This window comes from Nannospalax galili, unplaced genomic scaffold (genome assembly GCF_000622305.1).
Source record: "Nannospalax galili isolate Female #2095 unplaced genomic scaffold, S.galili_v1.0 scaffold15, whole genome shotgun sequence".
NCBI classification, from domain to species: domain Eukaryota; kingdom Metazoa; phylum Chordata; class Mammalia; order Rodentia; family Spalacidae; genus Nannospalax; species Nannospalax galili.
Window position 1 is genome coordinate 40,925 of NW_008337322.1, and position 20,950 is coordinate 61,874.

The 20,950-nt window shown below is 41.1% G+C and overlaps 1 protein-coding gene across 4 annotated transcripts in view; it reads right to left on the reverse strand.

Annotated features, from left to right (window-relative positions):
- The window catches only part of Pik3c3 (phosphatidylinositol 3-kinase catalytic subunit type 3), a 98,464-nt gene that overhangs the window by 18,138 nt on the left and 59,376 nt on the right, over positions 1-20,950 (reverse strand). For all 4 annotated transcript variants that reach the window (XR_001872431.2, XR_003849437.1, XM_008832489.3 and 1 more), the window contains exons 16-21: positions 19,244-19,375; positions 16,988-17,116; positions 16,345-16,414; positions 15,128-15,192; positions 13,584-13,668; positions 11,691-11,765 (exon numbers count right to left, since the gene is read on the reverse strand). Coding sequence is in view for 2 of the 4 variants with exons in the window: in XM_008832489.3 (XP_008830711.1) it covers positions 11,691-11,765; positions 13,584-13,668; positions 15,128-15,192; positions 16,345-16,414; positions 16,988-17,116; positions 19,244-19,375 (556 nt within the window). In the remaining 2 variants the exon portion in view is untranslated. The remainder of the gene's footprint in view (positions 1-11,690; positions 11,766-13,583; positions 13,669-15,127; positions 15,193-16,344; positions 16,415-16,987; positions 17,117-19,243; positions 19,376-20,950) is intronic.

A 20,950-nucleotide genomic window follows, 5' to 3' on the forward strand; every position in this document is an offset into this window, starting at 1 on the left:
CTCACTAGCGCTATTGTTCACAATAAAGTCACATAGATGGGTGGTCAAGGAAAAAGAAAACAAACCTTTAAGGCAGGGATAATTATATTAGAGACTTGACTTGTTCCAAAGAGGAGAAAGCCATTTAAAAATGATAGGAATTATTAAAAATTAACTCAAGTCAGGGGCTTGACTGCTCTTGCAGAGGACCTGGGTTTGATTCCCAGCACCCACACTGCAGCTAACAACTGTCTGTACCTCTAGTTGTAGGGGATCCAACACCCTCTTCTGACCTGCACAGGGATTATACAGCACAGGTGCACCTACCTACATGCAAGCAGTACACTCTTAAAAATAATAAGTCATTTATTATCCAATAATCAGGTCTCTTAAAGCTGATCACAAATATGCATTTTAAATACTTCAAATAACAGTTAAATAAAATTCTGAACTTAGTTCAAAAATAAATCTTGCGGCTGGCAAGATGACTTAGTAATTGTGAAAGGCTGATGGCCTGAGTTCGAGTCCTTGAAGCCACACAGTGTAACAAGAGAACCACCTCTCACAATCTGCCCTGTCCCCCATATGTGTGAACTGTGTTGCTCACAACCCCACCTCTACACAAAACAATAAAATCTCACTAAGAACCTCTTCAAAGATGCCTGAGCACCCTAAATTGTGACATCTACCCACCCACACTGTATCTGAGGATCATGGCTGATAGAAATCAGCCCAATCAAGAGCTAGAGGAGAAACCACCTCATCTTCTGCAACTTTCAGACATCTTTCTCAGAAGAAGAAAAAATTAATAAATTAAGCTGGAAATTTTAAATAACTTTGAAAATGAACTTACAATCTTCCAAGATGAGAAGGTTTAAAAAGAAGTTTGGTAATTATAAGATTACACTGAATAAAATCCCAGGCAGTGGAGACACTGGTGCTGAGACTGGGACATGGGTCTTGTAGCAAAGGGAAGCAGGCTACGTGCAAATGCTCATCCCAACAACCACCCAGAGTAAGCAGCTGTTGCAGTAAAGCACCTATACAAAAATCAATTTTCAACTTAATCATCCATCTTTTTCAAAATGAGGAACTGGTCAAAATTTTGAAGAGCAGTTTGGAGATATATAATTTACATTTCCAGTATAGATGGTGCATGGGAGGAAGAAGACAAGGAGAGCACTTAGACACCTAAGGCATCTACAGAGAAGTGCATGCTTTGCTTCTAGACAGATAAGGTGGCAACAGACAGTGAGGTTCCCCCCAACTCACAGCGGGCTCCTCCACACCTGCATACATTTGCTAAGCAGTTATTACCATGCTAAGAGTATATATGTGGGTGATGAGAAGTGAACCTGGGTCTGTAAGTATGTGATCTTAACCACTGAGCTATCTCTCCAGCTCTCCCCCCCTCCCCACCTCTAAATGAACCAGTAAGCAGTTAAAATTCAGAACTGTGTTCTATGGTTACCATCCCAAAACCCTGGGCAGTCCCTTGCATCCAGAGTGCTCAGTGAGCCTATTTTAGATGTATTTAACTGGATATCTGAAATTCCAGTTACAGGTCAGACAACTTTTAACATTGGTGATAGACAGTCATTGTGAGAAGGCGTTTTTCTCTTTCATCTCTGGCCATTTTTATAAAGACAGCAGGTGAGGCAGGAGGTTCCCAGGTTCAAGGCTAGCCTGGGATACAGAGTGACTTCAAGGCTAGTCTGTACAGCTTAGTGAGACTTCGCCTCAAAAAATATTTTTTTACTTTGAGAGGGCTAAGGATGTAGTCCCATGTGGAGGTGTGGCAACAAGATGGCGCCAAGCAGCTGAGGTGAAGGTGGAGCCAGCTGGCCAGCTTGGCGTGCCACAAAGAGAGGAAGTAATGCTGATTGGAGCCTAGCCAGTAAAGGACGTGTGATCACCTTGTGAACAATATGTTATACTATGAGAAGAGCCTGCGTGGCATATGTGACCTCTAAGCTGATTGGATGATGGCTTTCCCGCCTATGCTAATGCTTGTGACTTTTGCCCTTAAATATTGATCAGCCTTGCCAATAAACGAGTTTTCCTGCTTAAAGTGACTCCCTGCCATGTCTGATTGTCCTCAGAGAGAAGGGCTGGAGAAACGGGTGGGCAGCGCACTTCCCCCTCCTCGACCCCCATCGCTGTGGCCTCTCGTTCCTCTGCCCGAGACAGGGGGGTTCGGAGACCATGGCAAAACACCATATCCTGGCAACCACTGAGTGCTTTGTAGCGCCAACTGTTTACATTCAGGACTGCAGGGCTGGCTGCATGGCTGGCTGAGAGCTGTGGTCCACTGCTGTTACCTAGCAAATGAGGGCGCTCACACAAGTAAGCATTCAAAATATAAGACACGTTCCTACAATCCTAATTCAGGCCTTTGTAAGTCAGAGACAGTCTGCAGCTTGAATCATACAATGGCATCTTGAACAGAGATAGAACTCATACTATGAAGTACGCCTAAGCATCCTCCAGAGTACAGGACAGCCAGAACACCAAACTCAGATTGACACCACACCAATCACACTGTGAGTGTCATGTGGTCTCACCTGTATATCTTCACCACATTAATGTCACTGGATTAAACTTTACTAGTTTCTAACACAATTTAACCAATATTCTGCTTTCATTTTATACTTATGTAAAATACACACAAATTTAGTATCGGGTTTGTGTTGTACCCACTTCCCATTGTTAAGTCAAGGCCTTCATCTCCACTTTTCATTCAGGATTGAAAAACTAGTTTTTAGGGGCTAGGGTTCAGGGGCATAGCGCATGCATAGAGCCATCAAGGCCCAAAGCTTAATCCCCACCCCACCCCCACCCCAAATAATCCAAAAGAAAACAAAATGAACTGACAGAATCCCCAAATGGGTTTAGTTCGTATCTAAATAGGATGAGAAGAATTTGGGGAGATTCTGAAGGACTCTTGGGGTGCCAACAGGAAGCAGCAGCTTCAGAATAAGGAGCTGGGTCCCTTAGCACCAGCAGAAGGCCTGAACGCCGAACCTCTCAGGGCCCAAGGCAGTTGAGTCTGCAATCCACGTGCTGAGGATTTCAGCCTCCCTTCACGTGTGTGTGCTCCCTCTGCTTAAGGAAGCCGAACACGTCTGCTCTGCTCTCGTCCTGGCTTTTTGGATACACACCATTCTACCTTTCAAGGGGTGAGGAGACAAAGAGCTCACAGTATTAAAAATACAGACCAGCTCCCCTTAGTTTTATTGAATTATGCAAACACTATTTTGTTCCATGTCATCCTCCTGAGACTTAGCACTTGGGTGGATGACCAGTCTGATCAGAAAACTATTAAGCTTGGTTTATTTAATGGGCACCAGGCTTTAATAGGGAATTTAGTCCAATTTTCTTCATTTTGTTATAAGCATTACTGGAATTCCAAGGCCTACCATGCATCACTGCTCGTAAATGAAGAGTACATTGTCCTTCTTGTAAGAAAACTCTCAGAATGAGTTTATGGCTCAGTTGCAAGGCATACATGATTCTGTATCTAAAATGAAAACATTACATTTTGCAAGTTCAAAGAGCCATGTATTTTGAGAAGAGGCTATTAATGTTTTAAGAAAATTCATCCTTAGGGCTGGAGAGAGGGCTCAGGGGTTAAGAGCACTGTCTGCTCTTGCAGAGGGCTGGGGTTCGATTCCCAGCACCCACATGGCAGCTAATAACCATTCATAACCCCAGTTCTAGGGGAAGCCACTGCCATCTTTTGACCTCCTTGGGCATTGCCCGACATGGGTGCACCCATGTCAGGCATTATACTTCATGTACGCAAAAAATAAAAATAAATTTAAAAAATTCATTCTCATGTATACCAGAGGGAATTTTTAGTTAACATTTGTAAATACTGTAAATAAAACTTACATAGGTTTAGAGACTGTATTTTAGTAAATAAAAATTTAAGAAATTCAAGAACTATAGTAATAAATAAATTACTAGCCCTCCTATCTCTAACTTGACATAGCAAATAAGGTGCTAGCTAACTACATTTATTTACTTTTCAGAGCGTGAAAGTCTTCATTCTGTGCTATTCTGGGTTTTATGGTTACTGATGCAAAGTCTGCAGTAATTCTGGTATTTCTGTCTTTGTTATGTAAGTTGACATTTTTCTTCCTCTACTTTCAGAATTGTTTACTTTGTATTTCTGACTTCCTGACTATGATGTGTTACAGTTTCTTCTCTGGATATGTCTATTTAGAGTTCTGTATCTTGCTGGAGACTGGATGTCTACTTCTTTAACTAAGTCTGAGAAGTTTTCTGCTATAATTCGTTGAACAGTGTCTACTCTTTGATTCCATCTCTGCTCCTTTTGTGCCAGGAACTCTCAGGTTTTGTCTCTTGACTGTACCCGACTTCTTGGAAATTTCTTTCATGCTCTTTGAACTTTTCTTTATATATGTCTGCTTGCATTATTTTCTTGACTTTATTTTCCATCCCCAAACCTTGTTCTTCTGAATGGTTTAGCTGGCTAATGGAAGTATCTGTTGTGTTTTCTATTTGACTGATCATTTCTACTATTTCTGTTTGATTCCTGTTCAATGATTCACTCTCCTTCCTGAATTTTCCTCCATATTTCCAATTAAGCCTCCAGTTTACTGACTGCTTCATTCACTCTGGACAGTCCTGTCAAGGTCTTGGGAGGTAATTCCCTAGTTTGTGCTTCTGTTTGCTTGATTCTTGTCAATGGCCATCAGTTATCTGCAGTTTGAATCCCCTTGTGGGTGAGCTGGCTGGAGTGGGCACTGGTGGTTCTGTCACATTCTCTACGGTGCTTTGCTGTGTTTCACACATTTTTTGGAGTGAGATTGTCTTTAGTTTTTGACTTCTGCTTCTTCTAAGACAATTTGGGTGTTTTATCTTCTGTGATTTTTCTCCTACAGGGATATCTATTTGCATGAAGCTTAGCATCAGAAACTAGATGAACTACATTGTGACTGTCGAATGAAATTGCTGAGGTAATCCCATCTTGGCTATATGCCAACGGGACGCTGAGTGAGGTCACACATCAAGCAGCCCCAAGGTAACAGGACCACTAGCCACTCATCTCGGGGACTCTGTAGATATCCTAGAGAGGTAGGACAATTAATGTCAGACCCACCAAAATCTAGCCATGAACCTGGGATATCATCAACAGCCTCCGGGACCAAAGCAGGATAGACTGCCAACCTGCAGTAACCTCAGACCCTACACCCACTCTGCCCTTAGGAGACTGCCACAGCCAAGCCCAAGTCTCTCAGGGGACCCTCAGCACACTGAAGTCAAAGCTCAGGTCCCACACTGACCTCTGAGCCCACTGTAGCTAAGCCTGGTCCAAGGGTGTATACAGGTTCCTGCAGAGTTGAGGTCTAGTCCCCAGCACTTCCTAGATCCACTGGAGCAAAAAGCTTGCTACAACAGCGCTGTGAAGTCCTACAGGCACCAGAGGCCTAGCTGTAGGGTGCTGTCTGGGACTGGTGCGGCCAGAGATTCGGACCCATAAAGCTCCGGCTGCAAACTAAGAGGAATGCCTGCCAGGCCTGTGGAGATGAAGGCCTGGTTCACTGCAGTTCACTACTGCAGCCTATAAAGGAAGCCTGCTAGCACTGAGCACCCAGCTACTGCCCAAGATGACATGTGATCTTGCTCAGCTCCTTGATGCCCCTGGAGATGAAGACCTGGTCCTGCCTAGCTCCATGCTGCTGGCCAAGGTGAATGCTTAATAGTCTAACCTTTTTTGGTATGCAACTACACAGTTTATCATTTTTTCCATAAATACCTTTGTTTCTTATGTGAATATATCTTTCCTGTTCCTTTATGAGTAAACCCAGAAACAAAAAGTAGACAACAACCACAGCTTTATACCTGAACTTGAGCCACCACAGCAACACTCCTAGTGCCCCTGACATCTGCACAACTCTCATTGCCCCTAACACCCTACGATACGGCTGTTAGACGGACTGTCACACGGTAAAACCAGAGGCAGGATGGAGTGCTTTTCCAGTAATGGTTTAGTAACAAAGAGCAGGATGTATAAATTCAGATCAGCAGTTACCCCAACTATCTGCTCACTGTCCCCTTCAACTGAAGACTGGTTTCTTAACTGGGACAAAATTAAAACAATGTAGCCATGTGAAAGAATGACCACACCTGACTATGTGCCAGCTCCACTCCAGAAGAATAAACTTCTTTCCACCAGTTGTCATTTCTGCAACGTTCTGTTCCTTTTTTCTACAGAAATATTTTAATTCCTAAGGCAGAATGACTAGATTAAGAACAAGGGACGAAGGAAGCAATTACAAACAGCTTTGTCTCAGGTTCCTTAGCACTTTAAAGCTAGAGGAGCCACAAAGCTTTTGTCTGTGTGGGCTTTGTCTATCCACATTTGCTGCATTCAAAATTTAATTCAAAATTAAAAGTGACTTTAAATAAATTACATAAGACAAAGTTACATTTTAATATAGGTTGCTTTTTATTTTCTTTATTACTTTATTTTGATTATTTTTACTTTTACTATGAATAAATTGTCTACAGGCATGTAAGTACGCTCATGTTGTACAATGCCCACAGAGGTCAGAAGTGGGTGTCAGATCCTCCGGGAGGAGTTATGGACAGTTGTTAGCCACCATGCATGTGGGTGCTGGGAACTGAACCTGGGTAGTCTACAGGAGCAGCCAGTGCTCTTAACTTCTGAGTCATCTCTCTAGCCCTTTTTGTTAAAAATGTGAAGGGCACCATATTACATTTTAAGATGTTTTTAATGTCTTTGTTAACAGGAGAAATGGAACTCATGCAGCTTATTCCTCTTTTCAGTCTTAGGTTATGGTGTTCTAGAATAAATAAATCTGGTCTCAAACCAATATGGGCTCTTAAAAAGAAAGAGCATTTTATTAACCTTTCAGATATCTATAGTTTTCTTTGCCCAGCTTGTGTGTGCTATCTAAATATTCTGAAAAGCTGTAGGACCAGAACCCAACAATCCACATCTCAGCTGTGCAGATCTAATGAAGCTGAAGTAGGGCTTCCGGTGGGGTTTACAGCACTGCTCACTTTAACTGGGTGACTGCAGACAGGCTTCGTAACATTAGCAATAGAATAAACTCAAACACATACCCAAGACTGTTTGCTACAGACTCCAATACCTAAGAACCTGACAGTTTTGTTTAGTAGGCTGCTATAGAATACATTAACCTCTGCGGCTTGCTCTTTTTAAAGACGGTCTCAGGGCACTGAACTGACAGTACTGCCTGGTGCTGGTATTTCCAGTATGCACTACATGCCTGATTTGCATTAACATTTCAATATTTAGTTCATGGTTGATGTTCTGTGGAAGAGCTTTGACTATGTTAACATATATTAAAACTTAGTTGCCCAAACAGTTATTCATTGCCACACAAAACAAATATACACAGAAAACTAAAGGAAAAAAAAAAAAAAAAAACCAACCCAAAAACCAGAATGCATGAAATCCAATGGGGAGGGGTGGGTATGGGAGGGTGTCAATGGAGAAGGGGGTACAAAGATGATTAAAATGTTTGTGTGAAATACACAAAAATGCAATAAAAATGTACACAAAAAAGAAGAAAATTAAGAGATCGGGAAAGGAGCTGTTCTGAAAAGAACCTTCCTCATAGGAAAGCAATGATTAGTTCTTACATGAGATTTCTGACAAAAGCCTCAAAGCAGGTCATTCTGCAGAGGGGAGACTTACACAAAGGCCCTCTCCACTGGCTTCCCAGGAGCAGAGGGGACAGTTTCAGAACCTACAAATAACTTCCCAGTTACTATAGCATCATATGTCATTTCTGAGTGGTTTTCAGTTACTTACATGTCAGTTTTACTGTGGTCTGTATAAGGAAAGCAATGAACAAGTGTTCCAGTTATCTCGACTTTTCCCTCTCAAATTTACAGAAATCAAGCAGTAACAATGGCAAAAACAAACCACCTTCGGCAGGAGTTAGGATAAATTCAAACCTCATTTCAATTTATTGTCAGCTTAAATTTGTAGCTTCTTGCTTGCTCAAAGAATGATATTCATTAATGAGAGAAACATCACTAACCCCAAATTTGCTTAAAAACAAAAACAAAAACCTTGACAGTTGACAACAAGGGACACACTGACATAAGGCACCGCTGTGCTTCTCTCCTGTGGTGGATACACAGTGCCCCCTACTGCACAACAGTGGGGATGTCCAACAGGCTTATGCACCCAAACCAAGAAAGGCAGAGGAAAAGGAAAGTTTAGGGGAATTCCAGCACATTACCTTTACACATATTTGTAAACTCTCTACGTGTGGTGAACTCCATTATTTTGCATAACCCTATGGTGCTCAGTCAGGTCCTTTTCTGTCCCATCCTTGGTCCCAGCTTGGAATAATACCGGGGCAGGTCCCTAAATTAAATCTGGAAAGCCTTTCCTCTGCCCCTTCGCTCATCAGGGAACAGCACAAAGATGACTGGGAGGGGGGCGCTCTGATACTCCTCACAACCACCTTAACACAAAGCAGAGACTTGCTTTGACTTTTCCCATGCTGGCACTGAGAAAAGAGACAGACAGAAAAGAAAGAAAAGAAAAGAAAAGAAAAGAAAAGAAAAGAATGAAAAGAAAAGCTGCATCAGTTGCCAAGAGAGTGCAGTTTGCATAAGGAAGTGCAAAGTTCTCAACTTTTAATATGGTCTAAGATTTGTATTAAAGGCATAATGACCCAAAATAAACAAGGAAAGATGATTAAGAATTGAGGCATTTTTTAAAAAAAGGCACTGAAATATACTTTCCACAGTGAACCAACAGTCAGAACCCACTTTGCTTAAGATTGTTATGACATCTATTTATAGTAGATAATATAATTTCAAACTGTTTTGAAATATCATCAGTTCCCTAACTAAGAGTTTTAAAAGCATTTCCCTGGTGTTCCTTTTCTTTATTTAGGACTTCACTCTGCAGCTCAGGCAATCCTTCCCTCCTGGTATTTTCCAGCTTCAGTCTCCTAAAACTACTAGGACTCAGGTGTGAGCTACCAGCCTATGATGACCTAACCTATGTTTTGCTATTTGTATTTTTAATTAATTAGTGTCCTTAGTAATGAAGGCTTAAAATGCTAACTTCAGGATGTAACTGGATGAAATAATTATAGAGCAGCTGAATAAAAAACCAACTGGTGTTTTGAAAGAAAAAGAATGTGCTTCATGCACAGTTTATGGAAGCTTGCTTCTAAAAGCAAACTTGGAGCGCCCTCTAGTGCAAACTGGTGACAAGCTTAAAGCTGGTTTAGAAAACTCCTGTAATATTTCTACAACACTGATACCTGGGCCAAAAAAGTTCATTAGGCAGGCTATACTCTCCAAACTTATTCTTAAAATGCTCCCGTCAACACACAGAAGAGAAAGCATTTCCCACAGTGCAGCAGGAAAAGGTGTATTGTGTTACCTGAAAAACTGCATGTCAATTTTTAAAGGCAGACACAAGCAGCATGTTTGAATATGGTGTGACAGTAACGCTACTCTGCGCTGGAGAAGTCCACCTGGCGATAACACAACTCAACATGGAAGTGAATAGAATCACTTCGGTAAATGATTCCTGAGGTTAAAGAGTCACCCCAGAAGTGAGCTTATGAAAGACGCATGAGAACTACTTTCAAGTTAGAATTCTCTCCAAACACATCATAATGCTTTACAAACTGTCAAATTGATAAAGAACCTCTGTGACACCCCAATAGTGTCTTTCTGACTTGGTTATTACAGACTTGCCTGAGTTTAACAGGAATATGGCAGCCCAGATGCAAATTCAACCACAGATAATGTTTCCCAGGGAACAAGTAAAAATGAATATATGAAACTTCACAGTACATGGGTTGACAGTGTTAACATACTAATAATCAGAGGACACTCAATGTGTCTCATTACATTCTGGCTATCATAATGGGAGACATACTATAGTATAATATATGATAAAATATAAGATATATTTATATGAGATCAATTAAACAGTAAGTTGAAAATCTGTTTTCTGCAGAAGGTTGAGGAAACTTGGATTATTAGTTTAAAGAAGAAAGGACTACAGAAGAGCGTTAACATCCACTAATCCAACCGTGATTTCTGGAACACTTTAAGTGCTGGTTGAGGCTCTGGGCCATGGTGCTAAAGGACAGACAAGGCTTGTTCTCACAGGCCTTGCACTAACCGGTTTCAGCATCTAACAGGGGCTCAATAAATACGTGTAGGATTAAATAAACACCTTCAACCAATATAAAGAAAGCAGATGAAGTAACAAGTAGAAAGAGGACAAAGCACATGCAGGCCAGACACGAGCCTTCCCAAGAAAACACTAAGCTCAGACAGTAACCAATGTTAGCCTTGCAAGGATCTGACCACTTTTTAGAAAAAGAAACAAGGGCACTTGCCTAGAGCCATGAGGTTTCTGACAAGCAGACAGAAGAGTCTGGGAAACCACAACATAATAAAGAAGATTTTTTTTGTGTTGGTGGTGGTGGCTTCAAACAGGGACAGTTGAAAACACAGAACTGTGAAGTCTGTGATCTCTTCTGGGTGAGATTTATAAGGTTTTGAAATGTGAGACAGGCCAGAAGTACTCTGAATTCTAGGGCTAGGGCTTGAGAGACCGCGTGGACAATTCTATCATTGCCTGAGATGGGATAACAAGGCGAGAAGCAGGGTTTTAGGGACGTAGAAAGGAAGAAAGAAACTTTTGTAACTGGCCATATATAATCCAGATTTCAAGGAAGCAGGTGGCTATTTCAATTTGAAGTTCATGGAATGAACTGACATCTAGAGTTTTAGGCTTAGAGGCTGTATTTAAAGACCTGGGGTGAAGATCTGATGGATGGTGTGCACTTGAATCTTAGCACTCAGATAGCAAGTCTGAGGGAGTCTGAACTACAGGGTGAAACCCTCTTTAAACACATAAGCAAACACATGGGTTAAAGAGTTACCAGGACGGAACACTGCCATGGTGGTGCACACTTTTAATCTTGGCACTCAGGAGGCCGAGGCTAGTGAATCTCTGTGAGATGTAGGCCAGCCAATTCCAGGCCAGTTGGGGCAATGGGGAGAGAAAGACACTTGTCTCAAAAATCTCAAAAAGACTAAAAAAGGAGTTATGAGGAAGAATGGAGGCTGGAATGATTATTCCTCGTACTCCAAAGGGGAAATTAAACCACCAGAAAGCTGTTCAAGTGAGCAAACAGACGGTACCGGAGAAGGGACACTTTAGGAGAGCTGCTCAGGAAAAGGCTGGCTCTGCTGTATAGGCTCTGCCTCCCATTCAGAGGTACTGCATGCAGAGTGGGGCTTGAGATCACAACCAGGCTTCCTGTCAGAGTGTCTAACACATGATGAGCATCTTGCTGAGTGTCCTGACAATGCCTCATTAAAAGGGATTTAGAAGCACTTAGGGCCAGTGAGGGGATTAATACTTTCCGGGTGGGCCTGAAGACCAGAGTTCCATTCCCAGGACCCATGTGGTAGAAGGAGAGAATCAATTCTTACACATGCACCAAGGCACATGTGGGTGCACACACACACACAGACACACACACACAGACACACACACAAATAAAGAAATAAAATTACTTCTAAATATCTATACTTTATATATATACCTTATTTTGTTAATAAGCAAACTCAGGATTAAAAGATAAAACCACTTCATCTAAAACATCTATCTTCTAATGTTAATAGTCTGTTACCTGTTTTTGTTAACAAAAGGTTATCCAGGTGCCGGTCTCCAACTCCAAGGATGTATGTGATGACACAGTACCCAGCTGCAACAGCAATGAAAGGTTAGGAACACACACTCAGCTCCAAGAGACGGAGCCCAGTGAACAGAAAAGCTGCTTTACTTTCCACTTGGTTTTACTGTCAATGATTACCCCATAACGTCTCAAGCTGCTGCCTCGCTGGCTTCCTTAGTTATTATTCTGAACTCAGGGAAATTAGTGTTTGCAGTAACAACAGCTGTAGTCCCAGCTGGCCAGGAACTCACCAACATAGACCAAGCTGGCCTCAGTCTCACAGAGGTCTGCCCGCCTCTGCTTCCTGAGTGCTGGGATTAAAGGTGTGCACCACCACACCTGCCTGGCACAACAAAAATCTTCAAGAATTTTGTCAAATTATCAAAGCTTTTTCCTATTAAAAGCTAAATTAAGCTTCAAGAACCTTAATTAAAAGCATTTCTCATTTCAAACAAAACAAGCTAAAAATAATGAAATTTTTTTATCTAAATAAATATATAAGGTAAACTGTCAATCATTCCATAACCCATAACTATGTTACTTATTTATAAGATGACAAACATGCACACAGGTTTTTAATGAATAAAGTTTATAGAGAAAGAATCTTTTTTTCTTTTTTTTTGTCTTTTTGAGACAGGATCTCCCTGTAGCCCCCGCTGTCCTGGAACTCACTATGTAGACCAGGTTGGCCTGCCTCTGCCTCCCAGTGCTGGGATCAAAGGCGTGTGCCACCACGCCTGGCTGCTAGAGAATCTTGATGTGCTAGCACAAAAAATAAAATGTTCTCACTTGAGTGGTCAAGGCCGCTGCCGAGCCCACACATACCAAGATTGTCTGCAGCACTGAGGCTGTAGTAGAGGCCCGCAGCGTCACAGCATCTGACTTTTCTACTTATCTCTCCTCTAAAAGCCTGGACAGCAGCCATTTACTGAGACTGTGAACACCATTTAGCACAGTGTCTGTTTTTAAACTTATTTTTCCTACTGTTTATTTATTCTACCAGTATCCTAACAATACAACTTGTAAACATATAAAACTGCAAGTTTTTGCAAAACTATAGTACTGTATTATAATAGTGTTTATAAAGCCATGCTTATTTTAGTGCGGCTGTAGAAACAAGACAGTCATTACTGGTGAACAACATCGGCCTGTTCAAATTCAGTCCTTATTAAGGTTCATGTAACTCAAGAGTTCATGAGGGGCAAAAATATTTGAAATACTACCTCAAGAATATGGTGAAAAAGTATTGTGTATAATAGAAGCAATTTCTAAACCCTAAAATACCCAAGTATAAGTAAGTTGCTAAATGGGGAGAAAGCCTTCTTGTCTCTACCCATAGCTTTGTTTCATTTAAAAAATGGCATAAAATGGGCATAACCCTAAATTTATAGAAACAGGTACACTGTTATCAAAGTTAGTCCTTAAAAAATTCTTGTTATAAAACTGGCCTTAAATGACAACTAATTCTTACAAACAGAAGTTTCGTGGCAACAGGCACTGTGAGGGAAACTAAAGCAACCTGGATGCACTGTCTACTTTCAGGAACCCCAGTAACTCCAAACACCATAAGAGTCACCTTCCAAACACAGAATGGTATTCTGACTGAGGCTTTCCCCATAATTTACTTAATTATAATTATTCAAAACAAGGAGAATACAGCAAGATTTAATAGGCTCCAAGAAGAGACAACTTATTAGTATAAAATAGTTAAGAGAGTTTAACAGCTATATCTATTAAGACTAAACCAACTCACACCTGGTTACTACTACTATTTTAAAAGATCAGTGATTTCTTTCACCAACATTTCATATCCTTTCCTCTCTTTCTTGTAAAAGATTCAGCTCTCACCACAGCTTTTGACGTAAGTGTCCATGACTTCTGCACTGATGCCGTTGGGCCCAGTCTCACTTGGGGCATACTTTCTAAAAAAGTTCTGAAAAGACATGACACATTTAAGGCAAGTTAGGCATTATGAAATCATGACTAATGACCAAGTATTCACTCCAAAACTTGGTGAAAGTCTGAGGTTGACTGAACAGAGCAATGGCAGAGCGTCCACAGAGACTAGAGACCATACCAGGGGGACCTACCTATTCCTTTATTTTGAGAGGTTAGAGAAAAATACACAAAACACATGATTGAACAAGTCCGACCAATGCACTTAAACAGGCTTCTGCTTTCAGCTTTTTGAACACCACAAGCATCTGACAAAGGATCTGTATTTAGAACACATAAAGAATTCCTATTAACTAATCAAAACACAAATGAGAAGCATAGGCAAAATGAGGGGAACTTCACAGGGGACCCTAGTGCCATTAGGGAAAACCTTAAGATTACAAGGGCCAGAAATTGCACCTGTGCAGGTCATCAGAGGAGACAGACAAGGGGCAGAGGAGACAGAAGGTGAAACTGCCCATCTACTTCCACATTCAAGTAAAGCTGAAGAAAAGTGGCCTATGACCCACCCACTACACCGTCTACACAGAGCAGATATGGCTCAAGGCTCAGGATACCCTGGAAGAATCTTCATTTAATAAACTTAAGACAAGACTTGGTTTATGAAACCACGATGGGAACAGACCTGGAAATCTGGCTTGCTAGAAGGCCCCACACTCCCACCAAGCACACAGTTGTGGACCATGACTACAGTTTCTTACAGCTAAAGGACATACAACAGGACCAGATGGAAGGAAGGGCACAGAATGATCTGGAAGTGTTCATATACTGGCTCCTCCTAACTATCTTCTAAGGGAACAAAATAAGCATTATTCCCGACTAGTAGGAAAAAAAAAAAACCTCAAAAATCTAAAAATTGCCACAATATGGGTAAAATTGTAGAAAAGATGTTTGAGCAAGAATTTCAGTGGAGAATTGTTCTAAGTAAGAACAAAAATTGGAAATAACTAAAGTATCAATCAATTAATAGCTAAATAACTTACAGAATTTCCTTTCTTCTTTTTCTTGGAGGCAGGTTCTCCCTGTAGCCCCAACAGTACTGAAATTCATCATGTAGACCAGGCTACCCTCGATCTCAAACAGATATGCCTGTCTCTACTTCCGATCTCACACAGATATGCCTGTCTCTACTTCCCGATAGAGGATTAAAGGCACGCACCACCAAACTTGGCAATATTTCCGTATTTTGAAGCATAAAGTAGCCATAAGCTTTAATGTGCATGTGTGTAGTGAACTTGTTTTCTTAAGTGTTCACAGATAATTACTGGGCCCCAGTTATGTGACATGTACTTTTCAAAGACCTGAGCATTCACATGACTAACAGTGTTTCCAGTTACATACAAAGTTCACTAATGAAGAAAAAAACTCTGAAGGAAGACTTGAATTTTGAGAGGCTTTATTCAAGAGCTGTGTGAATGTTTCATGTTGACACTAACCTGAATGCTGCCCTCAGTATCAAGAACTTCAGCGACAGGAACTGACTGGATGAACTGCATGAAGCCTGTATGGAAAGAACACACTGCATTAAGAGCCCACTGTGTGCTCCCCAACCTCCAAGCCAGGAAGGTCTGCTGCTCTACCTTAAGAGCCCACTGGATGCTCCCCAACCTCCAAGCCAGGAAGGTCTGGTGCTCCACATTAGGCTGGTTAGCCAGAGGAAGCTGAGGTCTGCTGAGAATGCCTCCCACCAGTAACTCTACATCCCAGCTCCCAATGAAGGAACGTCTGTGAGCACTGTGCTAGCTTCAAGCTGGCACTGACATCAGTTACTAATAGGAAGGTTTTGTCCATTAAAGTGATTAATCTTTATGTTTCTTTCTCTAGAAGAATTTCTTTTTTTTTTCTTTTTGAGATAAAGTCTCCCTGTAGCCCCAGCTGGCCTGGAATTCGCTATGTAGACAAGGCTAGCCTTGAACTCACAGAGATCCACCAGCCTCTGCCTCCCAGTGTTGGGATTAAAGGCATGCAGCACTACACGTGGCCTAAAGATTTATTCTTATTTTGCGTGTATGAGTGTTTACCTATGTGTATATAAGTATATCATGTGTACACAAGTAGATCACATGTACACAGTCCCAAGAAAGCCAGAAAAGGGTATCTGATGCCCTGGAACTGGAGTTACAGATGGTTATGGGTCATCTGTGGATGCCCAGAGCCCTTCAAACAGTTCAGGGGAGGACACAGAGAGCAAAAGGGAGAGAGGGGAGGGGACAGACAGACAGCAGGGGAAGCGGAAGGCAACCCCAACCCACTGCTCCTCACTGCTTCGACTGACAAATTCAACCTCTGACATTCTTAAGGGTTTTCAATTTAAAAGGAAAAGTGTTTGCTGGATTTGCCAAATAAAATAATACCATTGTTGTTTTTGGTAAATACTTTTTAATTTGGCAATAAACTTTCTAATTAGACTTTTAACCTTTAAAATAAACAAGTAGCCGGGCGTGGTGGCGCACACCTTTAATCCCAGCACTCGGGAAGCAGAGACAGGTGGATCCTCTGTGAGTTCAAGGCCAGCCTGGTCTACAGAGTGAGTTCCAGGCAGCTGGAGCTACAGGGAGACCCTGTCTCAAAAAGACCAAAAAAAAAAAGAAACAAATAAAAATATCAACAACTGGGTACTGAAGAAAGGAATCATGATGTAAGAGAAACTCACCGTGTTTCGTACTGGTAGCTAGTACCTTATAAGGTGTCAATTTCAAGTCCAGGTTTTCTTTCCTTAACAGCTTTTGATTAAAAGATAAAACACATTAAGTGAATGTAAAGATCATTGGAAACAATTTCCGGGCTAAATCTCACAGCGGTATTATGTAACGAAGACTCAGGAGGAAATCCCGATTTAACTTTAGTGTGTCATGTAACTTTCTGTGTCAAAATGAATTTATTTGTCTCCAGCACTACGACACAGTTGGTTAAACCCACCAGCTGTAGATGGGCAGTGCTGTTCCTCTTGCTGCTTTATGCTGACGTTTCTGAACATAAAGCGATTTAGAATCCAGAAACAAAGAACAGAGGGAAGCGTGTTTTTTTGAAGGTCAGAGACTGGGCTAGTACTTTTTAAAGATCTAATGACACAGTGAGAACTTTACAAAAATGACTGCACAAAGCACAGGGAATTTCACACTCACCATAAGGGCCACGCTGAAGTGACAAAAATGAACTTGTTCAAGGTCAAGTGAAGACTGCTACGCTTTCTGCATGGTAACTGAATGACACAAGTACTACTGTGTCTGTTAGCAGACATGCTAACCCACATTCTGTAAATGAAACAGTGCCCCCACCAACATAAAGCCAGGCACCTTGTCCATGAGGGAGATGATCTGAAGAATAAGCTGGTCTTGACGCAGGTCATCCCCATGCTTGAATATAACTGGGTACTTGCCTCCATCTTCTGTCTTAAAGAACAACTGAGCAGGCATAAGAGCACTCTGCAAGAGAAAAATACTGCCTGTAGACTGGGGTGGTAATGGAGGCAAGAAGGCTGACTATAGAGAGGAAATGATGACATTCAGCTAACCACAAGATACATGGGACATAATGAAATAAGATGCATGGTCAATAAGACATTCAGGATGCCACACAGGGAACCATGAATGAGCCAACAGTCAGCAGGCTCTCTGGTAGAAAGACCATGCATGGGCTTTAGAATCTGACCACATGGACAGGAATCCTACCCTGCCCGGTAACCAGCAGAGTGACCCTGTGCGGATTCTTTAACTTGTGCTGATTCATAGCTGCCTCTACATGTGCCCACCATCTTGCTTTTGTTACTAGATATGCTAAAGCAGTAAGGGAAACAATGCCATTCACAAATGTGGAAGATGAAAAGTCAAAAATGCTGGGTTTTAATGGCAACTACGTGCAGCTAGCTGTGAAGACTCAAAAATCTTCATTTATAAATTGAGATCTCAAATATCTACACCTCTTACTCTGAAATAATGATCTGCTTTCCTTCAGAATTTCCCTTAATTACATGAAACCTGTACACTAGGTTAGATACATGCTTAAATCAAAAATTAAAAGGGTCTCAGCACTTGGGAGGCAAAGGTGGGTGAATCTCGACCTTGGTCTACATAGCAAGTTCTAGGTCAGCTAGGGAAAACCTGTCTCAAAAATGCAAAATAATAATAATAATAATAACAATAATATTAATAATAACAAAAATAATAATAAATATAAAGGAATGTGTGCACTGCCTTCTACATCAGCACTTTCCAATTGTAGGTCATAAAAATGAACGTTTTTTATGTTGCAAGTTGTAACTTATAACGAAATCTAAAACTGGTTAAATGAGCAGTAAGAAAAAATTGTAAATTAAGACAATATAAAGGCTACTGTGGCTCACTGGTGGAGCCCTTGGTCACCATGCTGCTCAGGACATGCTGGGGTGGTGCACACCTGTAAGCCAACACCCAGGTAATCAAACGCCAAGGTCACCCTGGCAACTCAGTGAAACTCAGTCTCAAGGGAAAATAAAAAGAGGAGGGGGACCTAAGGCAATTCTTTAAAGGGTAAAAACTCATTCAATTTTATGTCTTACAGGGTTTATATTGAGTTCAATATTGTATGACTGTATTAATTCAACTGTGAACCTAAAAATTTACATCCACCTTTGAAAGAGATGTATCCTTGCTCTGGAATGTGTTACTGAATATGTTAAAGCTGTAATGAAATGCTTCTTCTAATAATGAAGTTATTAAATTTTAAAAAAATTAAAAAAAATTTTTAAAACACCAAAGCTACCAGTGCGATTATATTGTATGAGGAAATTGTTTAACTGTCTCACCTGTGTGAGCTCAGCTGAAACAGATGCTCTACGCACCTCTGATGAAACAGTCCCATGGTAGTTAGACTTCCACCTCCATGAGAAGCTGTACTGTGAACCCTTTCTTATTCAGTACAAAGCAAAGTTCGATGCTGCTTAGCCCTTGTGTTTCCAGAATCACAAAGCCCTAGACTCGGTCTTTCCCAGGACCCTGTGCGAAGCGCAGCAGAGTGAGCCCTGGAGGTGCACTGTCAGTTTCTGGCTGTTTAGCCCAATTCTACTTGCATCTACCTGGCTGGTAGGCAACTAAGAGAGTTGGGCATGTCACCTAGGCATAAGGAAACTGCCAACTGGGTATGTAAGGAAAGCAATGTAAGGTACACACAAACGGGTACTGAGCTGAGAAAAGTTAAGGTGGGGGGTAAATGAATCTTATATCTAAACATTAGAACTTATGAACTGAATGTACTGTAAGCTTTGAAATCTACCTGTTAAAGAAATACCCCATGTGGATAAAATTGTGATGTCGACTAGTCTTCAAAGTAAATATTAAAAATAAAACCCCAGAGACATAAAAATATTTGACATAGTTTCATTAAAAATGCCTCTACAATCATAACACAAAGGATCTTAAAATACACTAAGAAAAAGGCATCTTTTGACCTAACATTTACTAAATCAAATGATCAAATGGAGATACTTTCTGAAATGCTCTCGTTTTCCTGGGCGGCAATTCTGCTCTGACTAAAGCACTAGATTCCAGCTGTGCACATAGACCCGTCACCGTTACCTTAAACAGTGTAGCTGTTTCCGGGACGATTCCTCTTATTTTCACCTGTGGCTCTAAGGGCAATGGGATCAGCTCCACATCTGACAAATTCATCTTTTCATTATCTCCAAGCAATGCTTGTAGTCTTTCATTCTAGAACAAGTGAGTAATGAAATGGAGATGGGAGAAATTTATACGCATAATAAAGGCATAAAACTGATGCTATTAACTCTATCTGCAAAACACCATACAAGTCTATGAAAAGTGTCATGAAGCACAGAGCACTCTAGAAGCAGAAGCGTCTCATGAACAGCCCACTTAGCTACAGTACCAGCATGCTTCGAGAGGAGTCCCCACGTAAGCAAAGCTAGACTTTCACGGAGGGGCAGGGAGTGCATTCTTGCTCTGCTGGGGAAAGTCAGGACTATATTCAAGCTGAACTCCAAGATCCCAGTTATCTTTCCAAAGGGTTAATGAAGCCAAAGAAAAGAACTGTAATTTCATTGAAGCTTAATTATGCATGACTGAATCAAGTACTCCACCATGCTAGGTTAATTCATTTGGAAGAAACCTCTAATGGGGTCTCATTTTCTTTAGCTCATATCCATACTGGACAGAACACAGATCTGAGAATGTGAGAAATCTAAGTCAGCTTTATGTCTACTAGAGCCCTTCCATTCAATTTCAAAACAATCTGTTTCCTCTGAAGCTAGGGTGTCTTGCATTCTTTAAAGACTGAGCCTGTGCTTTAAGAGGGAAAACCTGATTTACATTTCCAGTGTCATGAAGTACTTAAATCATGATACTAGATATATGCAACAAAGGAGAAAGTTCTAGAATTAGTGAGAAATGGAAGGTAAAATAGTATTTTATGGACTACTAAGCATAAAATTCTTTCCTTCAGTAATGCTCCAAGGCCTATGAATGATGGCATGTTCAAGTTAAAATCAATTCCAAACTGGCACGAATCTGCTTATGCACCTTCTTAAAGCTCATAAACAATACCTTAATTAAATGGAGGACAGATACTCAAGGGAAGCGCCAATTAAATTCCAAGTCAGTCTATCCTACCCAACCTACTTCTTTTTATTCTACATGAAGCTGACAGTAAATAATCAGAATCCCTCTCTGCCCCAGGCACTTGCCATCACCCACTGTCATCCCCAGGACTGCTCCTCCTAATCTTCTGTATCCCAAGGTGCCATCAAAACAAAGCCCTTTGCTGCTGTTGGGCTACAAGGCACAGGTAGCAGGGCAGCGTGGCAGCTCGCCCTCTGCTGGTGGGCACAGGACACAACACTGCCTCTTACCAGGCAGGTTGGGAGAGGGGCACAGGGTAGGGTGATGGTGGGATTCAGATAACTATGGTCTTGAGTCTTCTCAACAACAAAGAAAATGCCAGTTCAATAAAACTATTTTCTTCTCTAACCAGGTGAGTAACTGTTTCTGCTCTTATCTCTATTACCATTTAAATCTGATTTCTTGCTTTTTTAACTTGTCTCAATTCTTTATCTTTTCCTGTCATAAATCTAGAGAATATTAAGATGTGCTGTGATGTTATCATAATAATTAATATCCTACAGAATAATACTAAGTAAGATGTGTTGTGGTGTTTGAAAAATGCCACCAAGAAAGATCAGCCTATTATCTAACAGGATTAGAGGGATACCAAGTAAATCCTTGATATCACTGAAGTTACTGACCAGGAAAACACAATGTTTAAAGAAT